This window comes from Hirundo rustica, chromosome 9, assembly GCF_015227805.2.
Source record: "Hirundo rustica isolate bHirRus1 chromosome 9, bHirRus1.pri.v3, whole genome shotgun sequence".
Taxonomy (NCBI): Eukaryota; Metazoa; Chordata; class Aves; order Passeriformes; family Hirundinidae; genus Hirundo; species Hirundo rustica.
In genome coordinates, this window is record NC_053458.1 from 24,523,416 (window position 1) to 24,542,047 (window position 18,632).

An 18,632-nucleotide genomic window follows, 5' to 3' on the forward strand; every position below is an offset into this window, starting at 1 on the left:
TTAGGAGTGCTGGTTGGCAGTGAACACAAGCCTTTGCTGCTTTTTTTTGCGGCTTGCTTTGGCCCAGTGACTACTGTGGTCACTCGGGTGTATGCAACCTGGTATTCCAGCTCCTGGTTCACCTTGCTGCAACATCTTACAGCGGGTGTGTGCCAAGATAATTGCTGCAAATATGTGTTATAATGTCAAAGTGTTCTGCTGATCAAAATTGTGTTTCCCTTCTGTTTGCCTAGTATTGTCACTTTTCTGTGTAATCAGTGTAGTGCCAGATTGAGGTTAGAGTAAAAAGAGGGAAGTCAGCCTTTTTCAGCTGTTTTTTGAATGCTAGATTCTCTTGAGCAAGGAATATGAAAACTATTGGTAAAAAGAAAAAAAGGTGTGAACTTGCATAAATATGATGCTTGAATTGAAAGTTTTCTGTGGTAGTTTGTGTTGCTTCTGCAAATACCTTTGTTTATTGGTGGTGGTATTTTCCTTCCAGGAGTTGATAGACTTACATTAATAATTCCCTGGGTCGTCCTACAAGAGCTGGACAACTTGAAGAAGGGGAGAATGTTGCAGCATGTTCGGGACAAAGCTATCCCTGCAGTGCAGTTCATCTACAAGTGTCTCAAGAACCAGGATTCCAAACTGTGGGGGCAATCCATGCAGCTGGCTTCTGAAAAAATGTGTAATACATGTGTGATCCATTTGTGCTGGGTGCTTCATCCTTGCACTTCGCCTAGTGGCAACCTTAGAATTCTGAGTTTAATGGAGATTTCTTCACTCTGCTGTTGGCTAATTAAAATGAGCTAATTTCTTACAGCAGCCTTCAGAGTGTATCCAAGGCTGTGACATGCAAATGTCTTCACTATCTACTGTTTCCCCAGTTGTTTCTCACTTTCACCTTACGCTTGCATCCTTGTGTGGGGAGTGTTAAATGTCCAGAGAGCACCATGAGTGCACTGAGGTGTTCGCAAGGCTGACCTGTGCCCACACCCCTGAGCTGTGTCTGCGCTGCCTTTGCAGATGGGCTGAGCGACGAGAACAACGACGACCGCGTCCTGCAGTGCTGCCTGCAGTACCAGAAGCTCTTCCCACAAGCTCTTGTCGTCCTCTGCACGTGAGTTCCTGGCTGCCTTTAGCTCTCCTGCCACACTGCTTATAAATCAGGCTTAAAGAAAGAGCAGGTTTTGAAGTAAGCTTTTGGAAGGGCAATCACCGTCTTAGGAGCTAGAGCAGAAGGGTTTAATAAACCGCTACAGTTGGAGATGGAATCACCTTTATGAGCTTGAGGCCTGAAATAGAATTCAGCTTACTCAATATTCAAATTTAAAACTTGCTAAAGCATAGTTTTATCAGATTTTATTCTGGTTTCTCATAAAAAATTTTACAGAAGTTACAAAGTAGAAAAAAATATGTGAATTAAGGATTGAGATCCAGTTAGAGACTTTTTTCCTGTTCCCAGCCAGGTGAGCAGAAGCAAACAAGGGGTTAACCTTAGAAAGAGGGAAGCTGGGGATGGTTCTGCTGCTGTTCCTGTTTTGCTGCTGTTCCTGTTTGTGAGGATAACAGCTGACCTCTGGGTACTGATTATGAATTTCATACAAGCAGGTGAAGCCAGCTTGAAGGACTAATAACTCCTTGGCTCTTCTTACTCTGGTCTTGGCTAGAATCAGTTCCTGCACAGTTCAGTGAGTGGGGTTAAAACTCTGGGCACAGTTTGGATTCTTCAGGTTGACACAGGTGGTTGCTGAAAATGCTGTTTCAGTCACAGTATTCATAGGATAGTGATGGTAGTTTTAAGTTTCACTGATCACAAAACAGGAGGTGACTTCAGAACTGCTTTTGATGCCTTGGGAAGGCTGACCTGGAACAGAGACTGGGCAGAGTTAGAGCTAAAGTAGATATTTATTGAAAGACCTCTAGGATACACCTGGGGCAGGACAAGAGCCTGACCAGGGCTACACCCTGGTGGACTTAAAATGGTCACAAAATGGATGATGGGTCACAAGGTCTCACACTTTTATAAGTTTTGGTCCATTTGCATATTGGGGTTTTATTGTCCAATTACAGCTTCAGGGTGTGAGGTCCCATCCTTCTTGTTCCTCCCTTCACTCCTCCATTGTTTGTGCTTTTGGACTGAAAGCTGTCCTTGGTCTTCATCAGGAAAAGGATTTGTTTTGTCTTCCTACTCTGTGAAGGGAGCTGACTAACACTTAATGTGAGGCTCAGAACTACACCCCTAGGCAGCACAGAATCTGAAAATGTGAAAGCTAAAACTTAAGGCATCAGTTTTCATCCAGAAATCCCTTTATCCTCTACCAATATAAACAATGGAAATTTTTGAGAAAGTACTGGGATGCAACTTTGTCCTGTATTTTTAAAGTAGTTCTGCTGGAGCAGAACCTCAGAGTGGCACCTGGGACAGTGATTTGGCCAGCAGAATAGTTAAAAAGAGTCTCAACAAGGAGAATTAACTGTAGCCATCAAATAAGATAGTACCGTCTTAGAATTATTGCCTGCTTTGCTTTCTGAGATCATAGCAACTAAGCATCACTGCTTTAGTAATTATAGCTATTGTTTTCTTAAACCTAGACCCTGAAACACTTTTTATGTTTCTCATTTTTACGTAATTTTCTGGTTTAATTGTTTGAACTGCTTCTAATTGCTTGAGAAAGGGAATTTCATCTGTATAATGAAGTTCACAAAATAAGTTTTCCAAATACAGTTTTTTCAGTGTGCTGCTTTTATTCCTTTTTTGACAACAATTAATTCTTTTCTAGGGATGATAAAAATTTGTGTAATAAAGCCATTGTGAGTGAGGTCAAGGCATTCTGCAAAGCTGATCTGGTCACTGCTCTGCAGAATGTGAATGCAAACAGGCCCCAGAGCTCTGAGGAGCTGCAGCAGCCAAAGCAGGGTGAGTCTGCGGAATATGCTGGCTTGTGAGTGTGTAAAAATCAGCAGTGTAGAGGAAGAACAGTTGCCACTATATCTTCAGTTTTCATATGCTTTGAATCTTTAAGAATGTTTTTTTGTTTAGGAAAGGTTTTCTGAAAGTTTGAGACATTAATTAAACCATCTGTCTCAGAGCTCTAGGAAATTCAAATATGATGTATTTTTATTTTATAGAATAAAACACTGCAATAATTCCCAGTGTTTAGAGTAATATAAAAGGTATCCTGAACTTTTTGGGACTGAAGGAGGTTTTTTCATTTTTCCAAAGATCCAGGTACAGCTTACAGAGCTCAGAAGTGATCCTCTTTTGCTTGCTGATAACCCTGCTGGCTGTATATGATCTAGGTTATTTAAGGAAAAAAGATATGTGGAGTAGGATCACTAATGAATAATACTGTGGGGAAATTAACCTTCGTGGTTAGTAGCTCTTAATTAAAAATACACACAGTACAAGTGGGTATAACTGGAAATACTTGAAACTTAATGAGGTATAGCACATCTGCTTTATAAACTAAAGTGCAGTCTGTCTTTATTTATGGGGACAAATTCTTCATGTACTATCAACATGAATGAGATGTAAACCTAGTTTCAATAAATACCTTTTTTGTCATTGGTTTTACAGATGCAGAACTTGGGAAGACAAGAGGCAGTGCTGGTTTTACTGCACAATTCCCAAATGTGATTCCAGACCTTGAAAGGAACTTAGGAGAAGCTTTGTCTTGTATTCTGGAGACTGAAATGAAACTTGCATTTGGAAACCTGTGGATGGAGGTGGTTTCTTACATCATCTTGCTTGATATTTTTGATTATTGAGAGCTTTGAATGTCCTTGGTATTTCATTGCTATTAATACCTGTGCCAAGTCATCCAGGTCCCCGATATCACTGACAGGGAACAGCTCAGTGTTCACTTCTAATATTTCATTTTATAGCTAGATTATCCTGTTTGACCACTAATGTGCAACATGTGCAGTATTTTATTAGAATTATAATGACACACTAACAGGGGTGCTGGTTTCTCAATGTGAAGTTTCAGAATTCTTTTTATTAGTGGCATTAAAATTCAATTTCAGCTTTTCCAGTCAAGTAAATCCCTGCACTGTAAAAACAGCCTGCAAGAAATCATTCTGTCATGTTCTGTATAATATTTGTTGCAGGCATTTCTTCCCCACCAGAACAGATGTGGATAAAACTGTTCACGGCTAAATTGATTCCAGTGCAGAGACAGAATGACAAGGGTACTAAGGAGAACCTCTAAACACACTTGCAAAAGTATTGTTTGCAGAAGATAAATACCCATGTACAAGGCATTTTCAAATCGTCTGTGCTTTAATTTAGATTCCATTTTATAGCTGATGGGGGTTGTTAAAAGTTGAAATTTATTGCAGATAAGCCTCTGTGGCTTTAAAAATCCTCCAGAATCATGGAGTGACTGTTGTTTCCCAAGATGCTTTGATTAACTGCTAAACTTTTAATCTCTTCTCTATTCACTTTGTTAATTTCTTTTAATCAGTGTTCTTCAAACACGGGTTTCACTTGATAGTAGTGAATTCTGAGGTTTTTTGCAATACGTGTATTTTACTTCATGTATAAATAGTCACAATGTTTATTTTTACTTTGTAACAGTACTGGAAAATCAAAGGCATATTAACTGTTGTTCTTTTTGTTCTTGTTACTGTTGGCTTTTGTGCACAAGTAACTCATTAGATCAGTTTTGAGATAAATCAAAAGTACTAAGAGTTTTTGAGGAAAGGGTAACCACAAATCATGAGACTGACTATTTGTGCATTTGTTTCTGACTCAGCATCACTGTTTAACCCATGGTGCTGCTGAATCAAATCTTTTTTAATAGATAAACTTGTTTAAATCTGGACATGGTCTTACTTCTGAGGAATCGCTGAAATTCTCTGTTAGCTGTCACAAAATGATCACATTCTTGAAGAACAGAGCAGTTGTGGAATGTATGGGAATATGTCTAAATGGAAACCAGCCTTTGAATGTATAACGTACTCTCTTCCAGATCCTGTATCTGAAGCCACCATGGACCTTAGCAAACCTGCTGAAATGTTATAAAAAACACTGGATGGCTGTTTTTGGTTATGTGGTGCCAAGGAGTTTACTTTCAACCATTGAATGTCTTTCTAAACACCTTTATGCAGGTAACAGTCCCTGAGAACGTTAACTGTAAACTTGTAGAAAGCCTCCCTGTTCTGGTTTGAATTATAGAACTGACTGTATGTATTAATGGTCACCAAAGGCTCGGAATTCTTTTTAAAAAGCAAATAATCCTTTTCCCTCCTTTGCCCCCATGTTGCATGTGACCAAATGATCTGCATTCACCAAAAATTATGGAGGAGCAAAGGATATTTAATGTGGTATGTGAAGGCAGGGAGGTTTGTTTTAAAAATAAGCCAATCAAAAAAAACCCACAAACCTTCTATTTGTTTAAAGATGTCTTTGAGCATTTCATTTTGACAGACTTGGTGAACTCCCCCAGAGGGTGCTGGAATGGGCATGGCCCCAGGGCTGCCAGAGCTCCAGGAGTGTTTGGACAACACTCCAAGGATGCACTGGGTGGGATTGTTGGGGTGTCTGTGCAGGGCCATGGGTTGGACCCCGTGATCCTGGTGGGTCTCTTCCCACTCAGGATATCCTGTGATTTCTTGGTTCTACCTCTTTGGGATATTTCTGTTCTCCAGAATTATTTTAGATATGCCAGTTGATCCTCATGAAAGATCCCAGGATAAATTTGGAAGACTTAGTTAAGGAGTGAGCAGTCTCATGCAAGTTTCTCTGAGGTTGTTGTACATGATGCTTCTGAACCATTTTCCAGGCTTTTCATGTGCTTCTGTTGATCTAGGTATTTGAGTATTAAATTTGTCTGCCAAGATTGTTAAATCCTAACTGTTTTTTTTCTCCCTCTTACATCAATGTCTAATTATCAGATAAACCATTTGACTCCTCAACAGTGCATATCCTGCTCCAGGAATCCAAAAAACTGCTCCATGCGTTCAGCTGCAGGTCAGACTACAACGGTGTCCTGCCCCAAGCTTATGCTGAAGTGACAAAACTCTGTGAGACCCTTGGGGAGGTAAGGGCAGCTTTGGTGTTTGTCCACCTCACCCCATCCTCATGGTGTCCCACGTTCCAAACCTAGCTTAGATTTTTTAATTATTCCCCTCATTTCCACTGATTTCTTCAAGAAATGTTGCTGGGGTGTTTTCTAAATGAAGAGACCCTGACTTTAACTTTTACTTTCATGAAGCGAATATCTGCTGACACATTTTTTTCCTAATACAAATGAGTTAGTATTGGAAGGGTGATTGAAAAACATTATTTTGTCTTAGTTTTCTGTTGCATTTATATCTGATGGCCCTTAGAGATTAAATTTGCTGGTTTTCCTTCTTACCTGGCTCCCATACTGCTGTTCTTAAGTGTGTTATTTCAGCTTCCATTGTCTTCATAGCTGAAGAAGGGACTCCTTTGTGTCACATGGTTTGTGACGGTTACTGGGGATTGTCCTGACACCTTTTGTGTTCTCAGAAGTTGGTCTTCACTCCCAGCTCAGCTCTGAGTTGCTGTGGAGGAAATTCCAACTATCTTGTTGTATGGTTAGTGTCAGTTCTGTATGTAGTGGCATAAGAATTGGAGTCATGAGCATGGATGAAATATTTGGATTTATGGGAAAGAAGATAGGTCAGACCAGCTGTAAAGAGTTCTTGGTGTCTTTGGAAAAGGCTGAAGGGGAAAGAAAGGTCAGGATTCACCTGAGCTGGGACCTCTGTGCGATGCAGTCAGCCCTGACCCTGAGTTTCTGCTGTCATGAGAACCAGGCTGAAACTGTCTGAAAACTTGTCAGGAAGGAAATTCCTCCCTGTCAGGGTGGTGAGGCTCTGGCCCAGGGTGCCCAGAGAAGCTGTGGCTGCCTTCCCCTGGATCCCTGGAAGTGTCCCAGGCCAGGCTGGACAGGGCTTAGAGCAACCTGGGCTAGTGGAAGGTGTCCCTGCCCATGGCAGGGGAGGCACTGGATGGGCTTTAATGTCCCTTCCAGCCCAAACCATTGAGAGAGGCTTTGGATACAGAGACTAACCAAGGTGACTCAGAGAGTTCAGCCTTGATTTCTTGAGCATTGCTTTAAAAAAAATCTGTAGAAATGTGTAGATCTGGTTTCCTGAAGTAGGAGCCAAATACATTGATTATTTGTTTGCTGAACTGTTTTATAAGGTGAGGGCAGACAGTGAGCAGGATTTATCAGAAGACATCATGGTTCTTTCAGAAAATGCTGCGTGTGAAAAAATGGAAGCCACGGTGCCCAATCTGCAAAGCACTGAGGAAAAAGAGCTATATCCCAGCTTTCATGTGGCTCAGGAAAACAGGCACCAGGAAATTTGGTCGGTCCTGGAAGGTGTTTGGAACACCATGAACTTGTACAGGTACAGCTTGCTAAAGGGGCTCAGAAATAACATGTTACCTTAGATAACTTTCAAACAAGCACACTTTAGAAACTGTGCTTTTTTTACCTTGTAATTAATCAATTGACCCAAATCCTCCCTGCCCTCCAAAATCTCACAACCTGTCACACAAAAGTTGGGAGCATGCAAATTGTTATGTTAGTCTGCTGCTCTTTTTCTGTGTAGCAGCTGAAATGGGTTGCCCTAGAAAATGAAGTTGAAAACCTCACAAGTGTGAGACATCCGTGAAAATCTTACACTTACCCGTAAAATAGCATCTGAGATATTAATTTTCTTGTGGTTATTTTCTTTCTAAACCCAGTGGAGGTCTACTGGCTTATGTAAAATTCTGTATCCTATTTTAAATCTTGAAAATTAATTTAAAATAGAAAACATGTCGTTAAGCAAAATTCTTCACTTTCTGAAATTCCTTTCTCGTGTAAACTCAGAATTGCATGAAATTACCTCCTCTTCCATCTGGATGTTTTATCATTGCTTTTATTTTGGTTATTTTTGAAAAATCTGCTGGAAACTCATGCAATGCCCTATCTTCTGTTAAAATTCTGCATAGGTACTGTGTTTTCTTTTTGTTGTGTTAGTCTGCAGTCTTTTCCAAGGAGGGGCTCTGAGCCAGCCAGGCACAAAAGAACTTCATTTGTGGTGGTCTGTAAGGACTCAGTTAATCAGCAGTGATAACTACATTTCTGCATTTCCATTTATTTTGCAACTGTTTTAGATAGTGTGATTTGTATTTGACCTTTTAGTTTTAATAGACAAAATAAAAGCACAAAACAGACACTGGGTTTCTCTGAATTCTGAGCTTATTAACTGCTTTTCTGTCTCTTCTGTTTCTTCTGAATTTCAGTGTTGAGCTATTCCAGAAGCTGGACCCCAGTGCAGTGACCATGGCTGCCAAGGCCTCGTTTGAGGAGGCTTTTTTGGGCCTGCAGAAGCTGTTGGCAGCAGTGAAGGACATCCATGAGGGCATTGGCAGGTGAGCACTGCAGCTGGGCACAAAATGTGTGACAGACAGTCACAAAGGTCTGAAATATTTCAGCACCAAACCACTCTTCATTCTGTGTGCTTGGTGACACAATTTGCAGTAAAAATCCTGCTGTCAAGGCTGCCTTGAACCATTGGTAGCAAAAGATCATGGAAGTGTTGCAGACATGGGGATCTCTTGTAGGGAATTGCCTTCTGTGTCTGGGATTTGTTTTCCGGTGTTTGACCAGCAAGTCGCCTCTGCTGAGATGTAACTGGAGCTATTAATGATTATGATTAATACATCGGCTCTGATGGCAGGAACTTTGAATTATTGTGAGCACAATTGAACATTTGTGTTTCAAATGTGAGGCCCACTCAGATGGGGGCAAAGTTTCAATGGAGTGAAGGATATAAAGTTTTGGGATATAAAGTTCCCAGTTTGAGTGTTCTTCTTGACAGCCGTAACAAAGACAATCAGCTGCATTCTCTCTTTAGGCAGGATAAGATCCCCTCTGTCTTCATAGAATCACAGAATGATTTGAGTTGGGAGGGACCTTAAAGCCCATCCACTGCCACCCCTGCCATGGGCACGGGCACCTCCCACTAGCCCAGGTTGCTCCAAACCCCATCCAGCCTGGCCTTGGACATTTCCAGGGATCCAGGGGCAGCCACAGCTTCTCTGAGCACCCTGTACCAGGGCCTCCCCACCCTCACAATTCTTTCCCAGTATCCCACCTAACCCGGCCTTCTGCTGTTGTATTTACAGCACTATAAACTGGAAGTTTCAGGAAGAATCTCCTGTGTCATCTTGGCTTATTCCTTTTTTTCATGGCAGTGAAATATAGATCTATTTAAAGAATTATAGTCTCTCAAATAGAAATAATTGAAATATTATAAAATTAGAGGCAGAAAAATATGGGTAGAAATGTGGGCTTGAGCAGCTGAGTGTTCATGGATTAAGTTTATTGCTGGTGGGTTTTTTCACTCTAAGGAAGTTGTTTCAATTAAACAGGATACTGTTAAACTTTGCTCTCTTCATTCTGATACTAAAGCCTTTGCAACAGATCCTGTGGTATGAGTTTATAGATGTGGTGGATGAGATTAAATGGGAATTATGGAATATTCAGGATGGTTATTTTTGTGCTGCAGAGGTGTTTCATTGAAAACTTGTTTTTCTTTGTGTGGGAGCGCTCTGTAGAAATAAAAACTCCTGAAATACACGGGCTGATTGTTGGAATGGTCCAATTTTCCTGGACACTTTGGAAATGCCTGTTCTGATTGCTGCAGGTTTGCAGTAGGTGGCATCGTGGAGCAAGAAATGGGGAGAATTTGCACCAAGCATTTGCTGCATTGGCCTTGAATAGAGGGATTTAAGGGAGTTCAGGGGTTTTGAGGAGCTTTTTTATAGACCCAGAACCCAGGTTAATGTCTAATTGTTCATAGTTTTATGAATATTACAGAATATTAAAGCAAAAATTCAGAAGTTTTCATAGAATCAGAATGGTTGGGGTTGGAAGGGACCTTAAAGCTCATCTTGTTCCATCCCCTGCCATGGATAGAGACACTTCACTTTCATTTTGCTCTAAAACTGACCTTGCAGGATATTTATTTTTCTTGATTTTTGAATAAATGCCTCTCAGTGACTTAATCTAATGACATCACAGGAGACACTGGAGAAAAAACAGTGAGAAAGTTGTGTCTTGAATGTGAAGGTAACACAGCTTTTAGTGATAAAATACAACTGATTCTGTGGTACCTTCTGGTCCCTGCTGCCCAGAACAAAGAAAAGAGAAAATATCTTGTTAAAGTTTGGAAGCTTTACTAGAAAAACTACATTGAAAGTTCATCTGCATTAAAAGTTTAGATTTTCAGGTTGTTAAAAACACGTTAGAAGAATATGATGATGCTTTTTGAGATAAATGTAATGATGCTCTTAAAAAAAAAAAATACTGCACCAGTGGCACTACCCCAGCTATTCAGGCTTGATGGCCAGAACATGTTAATGACAAATACAGAAATAGAAAAGGAAAAAAAAAAATAGCAGTTTCATTGAAGGTATGTCAGTAACAGCTTTTGGCAAGTTTCCATGTTCTGGTAAATTTTGTCACACTGTGCAGGTTTTTTATTTTATCTGGGCTTCTTCATCTAACAGCACTGGTAACACAGTGGTGTTTGTATTGCACAATTCTGCATGCCAGCAATGACAGCCTACAGCTCTGAAAGTAAGAATAATCAGCATGGTTAGCATATTCTAAATATATACCATTACTGTTGGTAATGAGCAAAGGGTATGAAACCTCTGTAAGTTAAGCATCCTTTAAGACTGTGAAACCATTACATGATTTCAAATAATTTTGGACTGAGGATTTGTGAGTGTTCTCACTGGTGGTTTATATTTGTATTTGGGTTGGGTATTATTTGGAACCATTTAACTGGGGCACCTTATTTAAGGTCTCTTAAATTAACTTATTTTAAAATAGGAGTTTAGATTAGCTGATGTTTGCTCTCAGCTGAATAGAACTGGCGATTCCAAGCTTTTATATGCAGCCCTAGGGAACTGGACACTGTCTTCATGTTTCCTGCCAAGTTTCTTTTAGATAAGAAATCCTTGTTCATAAAAAAGAAAGAAAACTCACTCTTTGGTGAATTGATACAGTTATTTCAAGTTGGATTTTTCTTTTCATCTGTTGGCTAAAAAAGATTTTTTTTTTGTTCATATGCCAACTTTAAAATCACTCACAGTTTATAGCATATACACTTAGTTACAGGCCTCCTAAATATTTATAATACTGTGCTGTCATCTGTAAAAATATTTGTCTCTTACTGACTGCATAAGGAGCCTGAATTCTGCTTTTCTAATATTTTATCTAAATGGAATTTCTCTCACACTCCCGATGGTTTGGAAAAATGTGGTTTAGTTGAGGGCTCCTTAAATATTTGTAAATTAAAAATGTAATTTCTTAAGATTTCAGTAGTACCAGGAGAGTGTTACTATATCAGAACTGATCACCTAATTTAAATAATATAAGAACAATGCTGCAGTTTTACTAGTTTTAGTACAGAATTCCACAGATGTAGAGAAATGTGTCCTCTTTATTTTTTCAGCTGGTCAGTGGAGGAATTGAGCTTTCTTTTCTTGGGTGTCTCATTAGAGAATTGCCTTCATTCCTTTAGGCTGCTGTGGCAGTTAATAATTTCTGCCATAAAGTCCCAACGAAGTCTGTAGATGAAGAGCTCTGCCTTTAATATTGCTCTGCATGCAGCCTCTTTCTGGAAGTAAAAGGGAGATTAGCTCCCCGTTCAAAAAGTATCAGACATTCCAATCATCACTTACTTGATCTTTATGGTTTTATGTGTTTAGGTGAAACCTGAAACTGAACTTACCTGCAGCCTTCCCTGCTGCCAGGCCCAAATTGCAATGTTCTGTTGTGCCCATTTTAATGGCAGCTGTAAGAAATAAAGCTCAAGTAGAGCTGGAAATGGGCAGTGCAGAGCTGGTGCTGTGCAGCTGCTCACCCTGTGGTGCCTTTAGAGCAGCCTGAAAAGCAGAAAGGTTTCAAACACAGGGTTGGAAAAGCCACGGTGCTTTGAGCATGTAGAGCCAGGGGTGCAGCAAGGGCTGACAGCTGAGACACTTCTGCAGTGACTGAAAGCACGAGCTTGGCTGTTGCAGCAGTCCTCTTATTAGAGGGTAAAAATGAACCGAGACAGACTTCTTGTTAAACACAGCATGAAAAGGGTCCTGGTTTATTCTCTTCAGGGCTCACCCATCCTGACTCCAGCCATTCACTGACCCTGGCTGCAGCGAGCTCCTGCTGTAGGTTTCCCTTGCAGCCTCTGACTGCTGGTTATTGCCTGCTAAACTCTGACTGCAGGGATCAGTTTGCAGACTCTGACTGCAGGCTTTTACCTGGCTAGACTGTGATTGCAGGTTCCAACAACAGGCTCTGACTGCAGACCCAGACTGACCTCACAGCAGTGATTCTTTCTCCTCAGGATCCTTCTTCTTCATGATTCTCTCCTTCACACTCCTCAAGCTTCCTCTTCCATGATGATGCTCCCCTTATCAGCTCACCCTCTTTTATCTCACTCATCCCTGTGGGATGTAACTGTTACTCATCAGGGGTGAGGCTGCACTGGGTAATTAACACAGCTGTTCCTTACCAGGGGTGAGGTCACCTAAATTCCCTTCTACACTTGGCTTTGGTGAATTTCCCAGCTGGCTGCTGTGGCAGCAAACCCTGGCCTGTGTTGGTGGCTGTAACCCCACTGGAGCCCCTCCTGCAGCACAGTGAGGATTTGGTAATGGGCCACGGGGATCTTTGGGGTTTCCTTTTCCCATCTCCTTTGCTTCCTTGGTATTCAGGCAATGAGGTTAAAAGGAGCTGTTAATGGGTGAGGCTGCCTTTTCTCCCATCAGATCCCAGCCTTCTGGATGGAACTCTGGAGCTGTTAACTGGTTTATACTCTGTGCCAGCCTGAGCTGTGACAGAGGGACAGCTGAGTGGGACAGGCCCCGGGGGCAGAGCTTTCCCGAGGTGTGACAGGGGATTGCACAGTCCCATCAGACTTCCCTTGTCCTTGCCCTCATGTGGTCTTGGAGCAGCTGGAAGGCTGGCCTGCTTTCACTGCCACTTGGGTTGTGGGCTGGGCTTTTTCACTTCTGCTTGATAAGTTCATTTCTGGTCCTCTCCAAATAGGCTTTGCTTTCTCCCAGATCTCCTCTGTGCACAAGTAAGGAGGCACATTTTGAGCTATTTCCTATCCATTTCTATTCATTATTGTTGTTTACACCTTGTGTTTGGCATTGGATGAGTGACAGGACGGGAGATAAAGAAACATTGAGAGTGGTTTGGGAAGCACTTGAGATAAAATCAAGTCTGACTGTCTCCTTTCTCCCTCCTGCCCCCAAGGCAGCATTTAACCTCCATTTGGTGGCAGGTATCACTTCTTGGGTCTTTCCATGACGTTCTCTTCTTTACCTCACATGCTCAATATTTTCGGCAAACTGTGTAGGACCACACTGGAGTTCTTAGGGTGAAGCTGAAGTAGAGGATGGGGGTTGTTGAAGTGTGGTTCTGCAAACCTGTGCTGATGGAAAGGCCAAGTGATTCCATGGATTTCCACCCTCTGCTTTTGAGCCAATGTGGAGAGAGGAGCAGCAGCAGTGGTTAGTGTTGTAGTGGTCACAATACTGAGGTTCACATGGCTGCTTAGGACAGTTTGATGTAAAAGCCCTTTGCTTCCTGGGTTATTGATTAAGTGGAAGTTTTCTAAACATAGTTCAGTACTTGAGGCAGACTTCACTGAGAAACTTCCATGGAAACGAGGGCAACTTGATTTAATGAAGTAATAGAGGCAGAGTCAGTGCTCATATAGACAGGTCCAGATTTCCCAGTGCACGCCTTCCCTTAAAATGTCCATTTTCTGTAGCACAGGGTGGTGACTACAGGCGATAAAAGGAACATGAAGTGATTGAAAGCACTCAGGAGCAGTGGTGCTGAGAAATCATTGCTCTGCAGACAGGAATGTGTCCGTTTTGTACAGAATATATTCCCAGGCTGGAGTTGATATTGCAGCCCATATGTAGCTGCAGACAGCACCAGGCTGTTTCATGGATGCTGACCTGTTGGGAATCTGTGGGGGAAGTTACAGTGCAGGCTTTTCCCTCAGCAGTTTCTCAGAGCTCTGTGTGGAGTGAGGGCTCTCCCCTCAAAACAACAGATCTATTTTATTTGGAACTGCTGTAAAACTTGGAGCCGAATGTCAGACTTCTCATTCCACGGTACAAACCCAGAAACCATTGGCATCATCCAAGCAAAGGCCATAAAATGAGGTACAGCATTTAACATTAGGTTACTTGGATGATTAATTGTGCAATTTGGTTTTTTACCCCAAAGAATTGGAGGCACGGTGGGTTTCTCCATGCACTTGAGGTCTTGTGGGGATACACTTGAGTGTGTTCCCTCCATCCTTCCTCTGGAGAGCTCCCGTGGCCAGGTTTTCCACCAGCAGCTCTGTCTCTTGCCCACGTCTGTCCTTGGCACAGGAAGAACAGACTGGGATAGACAGATTTTGCCCCAGCATTTTGTGATGGCCTTGGGGTGAGCACCTTCACTTTTACGTTGTGTCCACTTGTGCATCCAGGCTGATGGCAGCAGTTTCTGCCTGGACTGGAGGGAATGATTCCATGAGGAATCAGCCTCTCCCAGGCTCGGGATGCTCTGCTCCCACTGCTGCAGGTGCTGAATGTGATAGGCAGGGCTGCATAGGCTGGAGCTGCTGGCAGGGGACTGGGGGCTGCTGGCAGGGGACTGGGGGCTGCTGGGAGGGGACTGGGGGCTGCTGGCAGGGTACTGGGGGCTGCTGGCAGGGGACTGGGGGCTGCTGGGAGGGGACTGGGGGCTGCTGGGAGGGGACTGGGGGCTGCTGGGAGGGGACTGGGAGCTGCTGGGAAGGGACTGGGAGCTGCTGGCAGGGACTGGGGCTGCTGGCAGGGGACTGGGTGCTGCTGGCAGGGGACTGGGGCTGCTGGGAGGGGACTGGGAGCTGCTGGGAGGGGACTGGGAGCTGCTGGGAGGGGACTGGGGGCTGCTGGGAGGGGACTGGGGGCTGCTGGGAGGGGACTGGGAGCTGCTGGCGAGGACTGGGAGCTGCTGGGAAGGGACTGGGAGCTGCTGGGAAGGGACTGGGGGCTGCTGGCAGGGGACTGGGGGCTGCTGGCAGGGGACTGGGGGCTGCTGGGAAGGGACTGGGGGCTGCTGGCAGGGGACTGGGGGCTGCTGGGAGGGGACTGGGGGCTGCTGGCAGGGGACTGGGTGCTGCTGGCAGGGACGGGAGCTGCTGGGAGGGGACTGGGGGCTGCTGGCAGGGGACTGGGGGCTGCTGGGAAGGGACTGGGGGCTGCTGGGAAGGGACTGGGGGCTGCTGGCAGGGGACTGGGGGCTGCTGGCAGGGGACTGGGGGCTGCTGGCAGGGGACTGGGGGCTGCTGGGAGGGGACTGGGAGCTGCTGTGCAGTTCCAGCTGCCAGGATTCCCAGAGTTTCCATGGAGGGTTGCTGGCAGCTTCTCTCTGCTGGGTTTTTCTGCTGCCAAAGCCGATTGTCGCTGAGGTGCCCAGGGAAGGCTCTGAGGTGTTTTTAGGCAGAGCAGCCAGTTGATTCCCTTCCTGACTGGTAGTTGGCAGGTTTAAGGCAAACATTTTGGGTACTGCTTCTTAGGAGGGGGGTGAGAAGAATGCATGACTAATCGTTGGTGATAATTCCTATGAAAAATGATGAGAAAAAGCAGTGGACACTCCAGTTACAATAAATCCTGTGCTACGTCATCGTCTTCAAGCTTGCTTCGAACACAGGGTCGTTTAACTGGGATTTTTAAACTTACTCTGTTACTTTTCTGTGCTTTTTCAATTCCTAATGAATTCATTTATAAATGAAGCTTACAGCTTGCAAAGAGGAGGGAGAGGAGAATTTGGGCACTTTCCCATGGGAAAATAAATAGACCTTTCCCCAAAGGATTTTTTCTTTTTCCAAGTCCAGTCACTATCTTAATCGTGATTTAACTATGTAGTTAAAATCCGAATTTTACCAGCATTTCTTAATATATATAAGGTGTTACTTGTGTTTAAATGTTGATTTTAAGGCGCATTTTGCAGCATTTAGGAGGGTTCTGCTTTTCCTGCTGAATGCAAATGAAGTTACATTGAGGTGGAACTGAGCTGTATCTGCTAAATAGATGAGGATGATTAATTTTGTTAAAAAACAACTTCTTTATTGGATCTTTGTGGAAAAGGGTGTCCATCAAGGTGCTTCATTGAAGCCACCTCTCTTCAACTGCCACATCCCACTGGCCCCTGGCAGTATTGAGTGGGAATTGGTGGTGATTAGAAGTGAATTGCAACATTTGGACTGCCCATGGGAATCTGGAGAGAATGAGTTCAAGCTGGGGGGGGATGTTGTGAATCCTTTGCCATGGTTCCCTCGCTGGTGGGCACCAAAGGGCTTTCAATTAGTGCTGGGTTTCCTCCCTCCTCACACAGAAATGGCTCACAAAAACATGGAGGGAATTTTTAATTAGAAAAAGCCTCCAGAAAAGGCCTCGCAGAAATAATAAGCTCTTTAATTCTGTTAGAGTACTGGAAGGGAAAATTCTTCAAAGTTCATAATTTCCATTTTGTTCAAGTAATTTTTTTTTCCCTTGAAGATTTCTGACTTCTTTTTTTTAACTCTTTTCATAGACTCCTTTTCTACTTGCTTTAAAGCATCCCCAAACTTTTCTTTTTCAGAATTTTGACCCCAACCAGTAGTTTCCAAGATATTTGGACCCTCTATAGCGTCCTCAGAAGACATGAGGTATGACGTTTTCCTTGGTGTTTGGCAGCTTCACTTACAGCTTTTATTTCAAATAGCTCTGAGGTCATGTCTCATTACTGTATTACTGTTAAGAATTTTTATTTTTTGCTCTTATTTATTAGTTGTTGAACATAAAGATAGATTTTGGTTGGATTTCAACAGGTATTTGAGTTGTTTGTGTGATTTGCTGAGCGCTCACTTGGTGTGAATGACTTGATGTTGGGAGTAAAAAGCCTCGAAATTAATGTTTTTACAATATTTCTGTTTAATATGTTACATATTTCAGGCTTGCAGTGTTCTGCTATGCAGGGAAATACATTTGGGGGTTGGGCCTTCACATATATTTTTGGAATTGATGCAAATCAGAGCTTATTTCATTTGAGATACACACACATATATCTATGTATATATGTATATCTAGTAAAACTAGGGTAACTGTAATGGTTTTAATTTTTAAAACTGGGCAGAAACACTAATTAATGTAGTGGTTTCACATTTACTAAATTTTGGTTTTAGTGTTATTTTTTCTTTGTGGGAGAGAGATTAGGAGAAAAGTAAAGTGGCTTAACTTTAAAAATGAATAAATAGTTTTCTTAACAGACACTAAAAGAATGGAAAAAGAAGGTTGGGGAAAAAAAACTAAAAACAAAATGAAACTTTAAAATCACTTTTTCTTTACAAACTGTTAACTTTCTTTAAAATAACATAAAGAGATAAAACTTGTGATTTTTAGTCAGTTTTACTATTTGAAAATAGTCTTTTACTAATTTTTAGGAGAGGAGGTTTTTTAGAGTTATGGATCCTAGTGACAACCTAGAATAGTTCTTTTGTGGGTTTTTTAGCTGTTATGAAAACAGCCGCCCGGGGAAATTTGTTTTGGTGATTTTTTTTATTAGTAATTTTCTAAGTTACTCATGGGTCATGGGTGTTAACTTTTAAAGATGAATAATTCTAAAGGTAAAGGATTTTTTATTTTAAGGTACAGAGATCTCTTTTTGCTTTTTAATGGAGTAGGGGACTTTTTATCTCTATTTTTGTTTAAGCATCTTATAGGATTAATATTATTTAGTCTATTATAAACACGTTTGCTTAAATCTACGCACAAATCTAAATAATAATTTCCTTAATCGCATATCTTTCTTATGATTTAAAGGGATAATTTAAATATAGAGTTCATTTCTATGGCTTAATAAGAATGGAACAACAAACTCTTCAAGTCTTTGTCTTAATAGCCTTTTTACTCTTGCTTTACTGACTTTATGCTGTTTTTCTTTATGTTTACTTTGTCCTTTTTTTTTCTTAGAGAAGGGCCAAGCCCTGGAAGTTTCATGTTGCTAAGAAAGGGTTAAGTCTGCTCAGAGTCTCCTCTCTCTCGCTGTAGCTCTTAGTGTTAGATGTTCAAGGCCACGGTGGTGAGGGAGGAAGAACTCACACAGAAACATCAGAGATCAGAGCACCCGGGCAGTCTGGAATCACCAAAAAATATATAGTACTTCCCTAAATCGTAGCTAACACTTTTTAGTAGTCAAAACAGCTGCCAGTATTCTAACTAACCTTCTAATAAGTCCCTGTCTTTTCTAAAGCAATTCTCAGATCCTGACTTAAAAGAATCATTCCACATTTCTCTATAACTAGAAGTCTAAACTATACTAACCCATGACAGTAACTTAAGAGGGGAGGAGGAATTATTGATGGTCTTTTAGATTTGTGCAGAAGTGGTTAGAAAATGGAGCTGGAATTTGTAATATTACATTTTATTACAAAGATACAGGATGGCTTTTTTAATGCACTGTCTCAACTTGAGAACCTGTAAGGGAATACACGAGCTGTATCTGCTGTTCCTACTGTATGATTGTGGCAGACGTGATACTTGATAAATGACTATATTAATTCTTTCTTCTTTGTTT

General features: G+C 42.0%; 1 protein-coding gene across 5 annotated transcripts in view; it reads left to right on the top strand.

Moving 5' to 3' along the window:
* The window catches only part of SWT1 (SWT1 RNA endoribonuclease homolog), a 28,676-nt gene that overhangs the window by 7,659 nt on the left and 2,385 nt on the right, over nucleotides 1-18,632 (top strand). For 3 of the 5 annotated variants that reach the window (XM_040073355.2, XM_058421812.1, XM_040073356.2), the window contains 9 exons: nucleotides 482-670; nucleotides 1,009-1,102; nucleotides 2,766-2,902; nucleotides 3,563-3,711; nucleotides 4,959-5,097; nucleotides 5,884-6,029; nucleotides 7,163-7,371; nucleotides 8,255-8,383; nucleotides 16,659-16,725. In XM_040073355.2, the coding sequence (XP_039929289.1) occupies nucleotides 482-670; nucleotides 1,009-1,102; nucleotides 2,766-2,902; nucleotides 3,563-3,711; nucleotides 4,959-5,097; nucleotides 5,884-6,029; nucleotides 7,163-7,371; nucleotides 8,255-8,383; nucleotides 16,659-16,725 (1,259 nt within the window). Of the gene's footprint in view, nucleotides 1-481; nucleotides 671-1,008; nucleotides 1,103-2,765; nucleotides 2,903-3,562; nucleotides 3,712-4,958; nucleotides 5,098-5,883; nucleotides 6,030-7,162; nucleotides 7,372-8,254; nucleotides 8,384-16,658; nucleotides 16,726-18,632 lie in introns of those variants that run through there. The other 2 variants (XM_058421811.1, XM_058421813.1) reach the window with 2 other exon arrangements.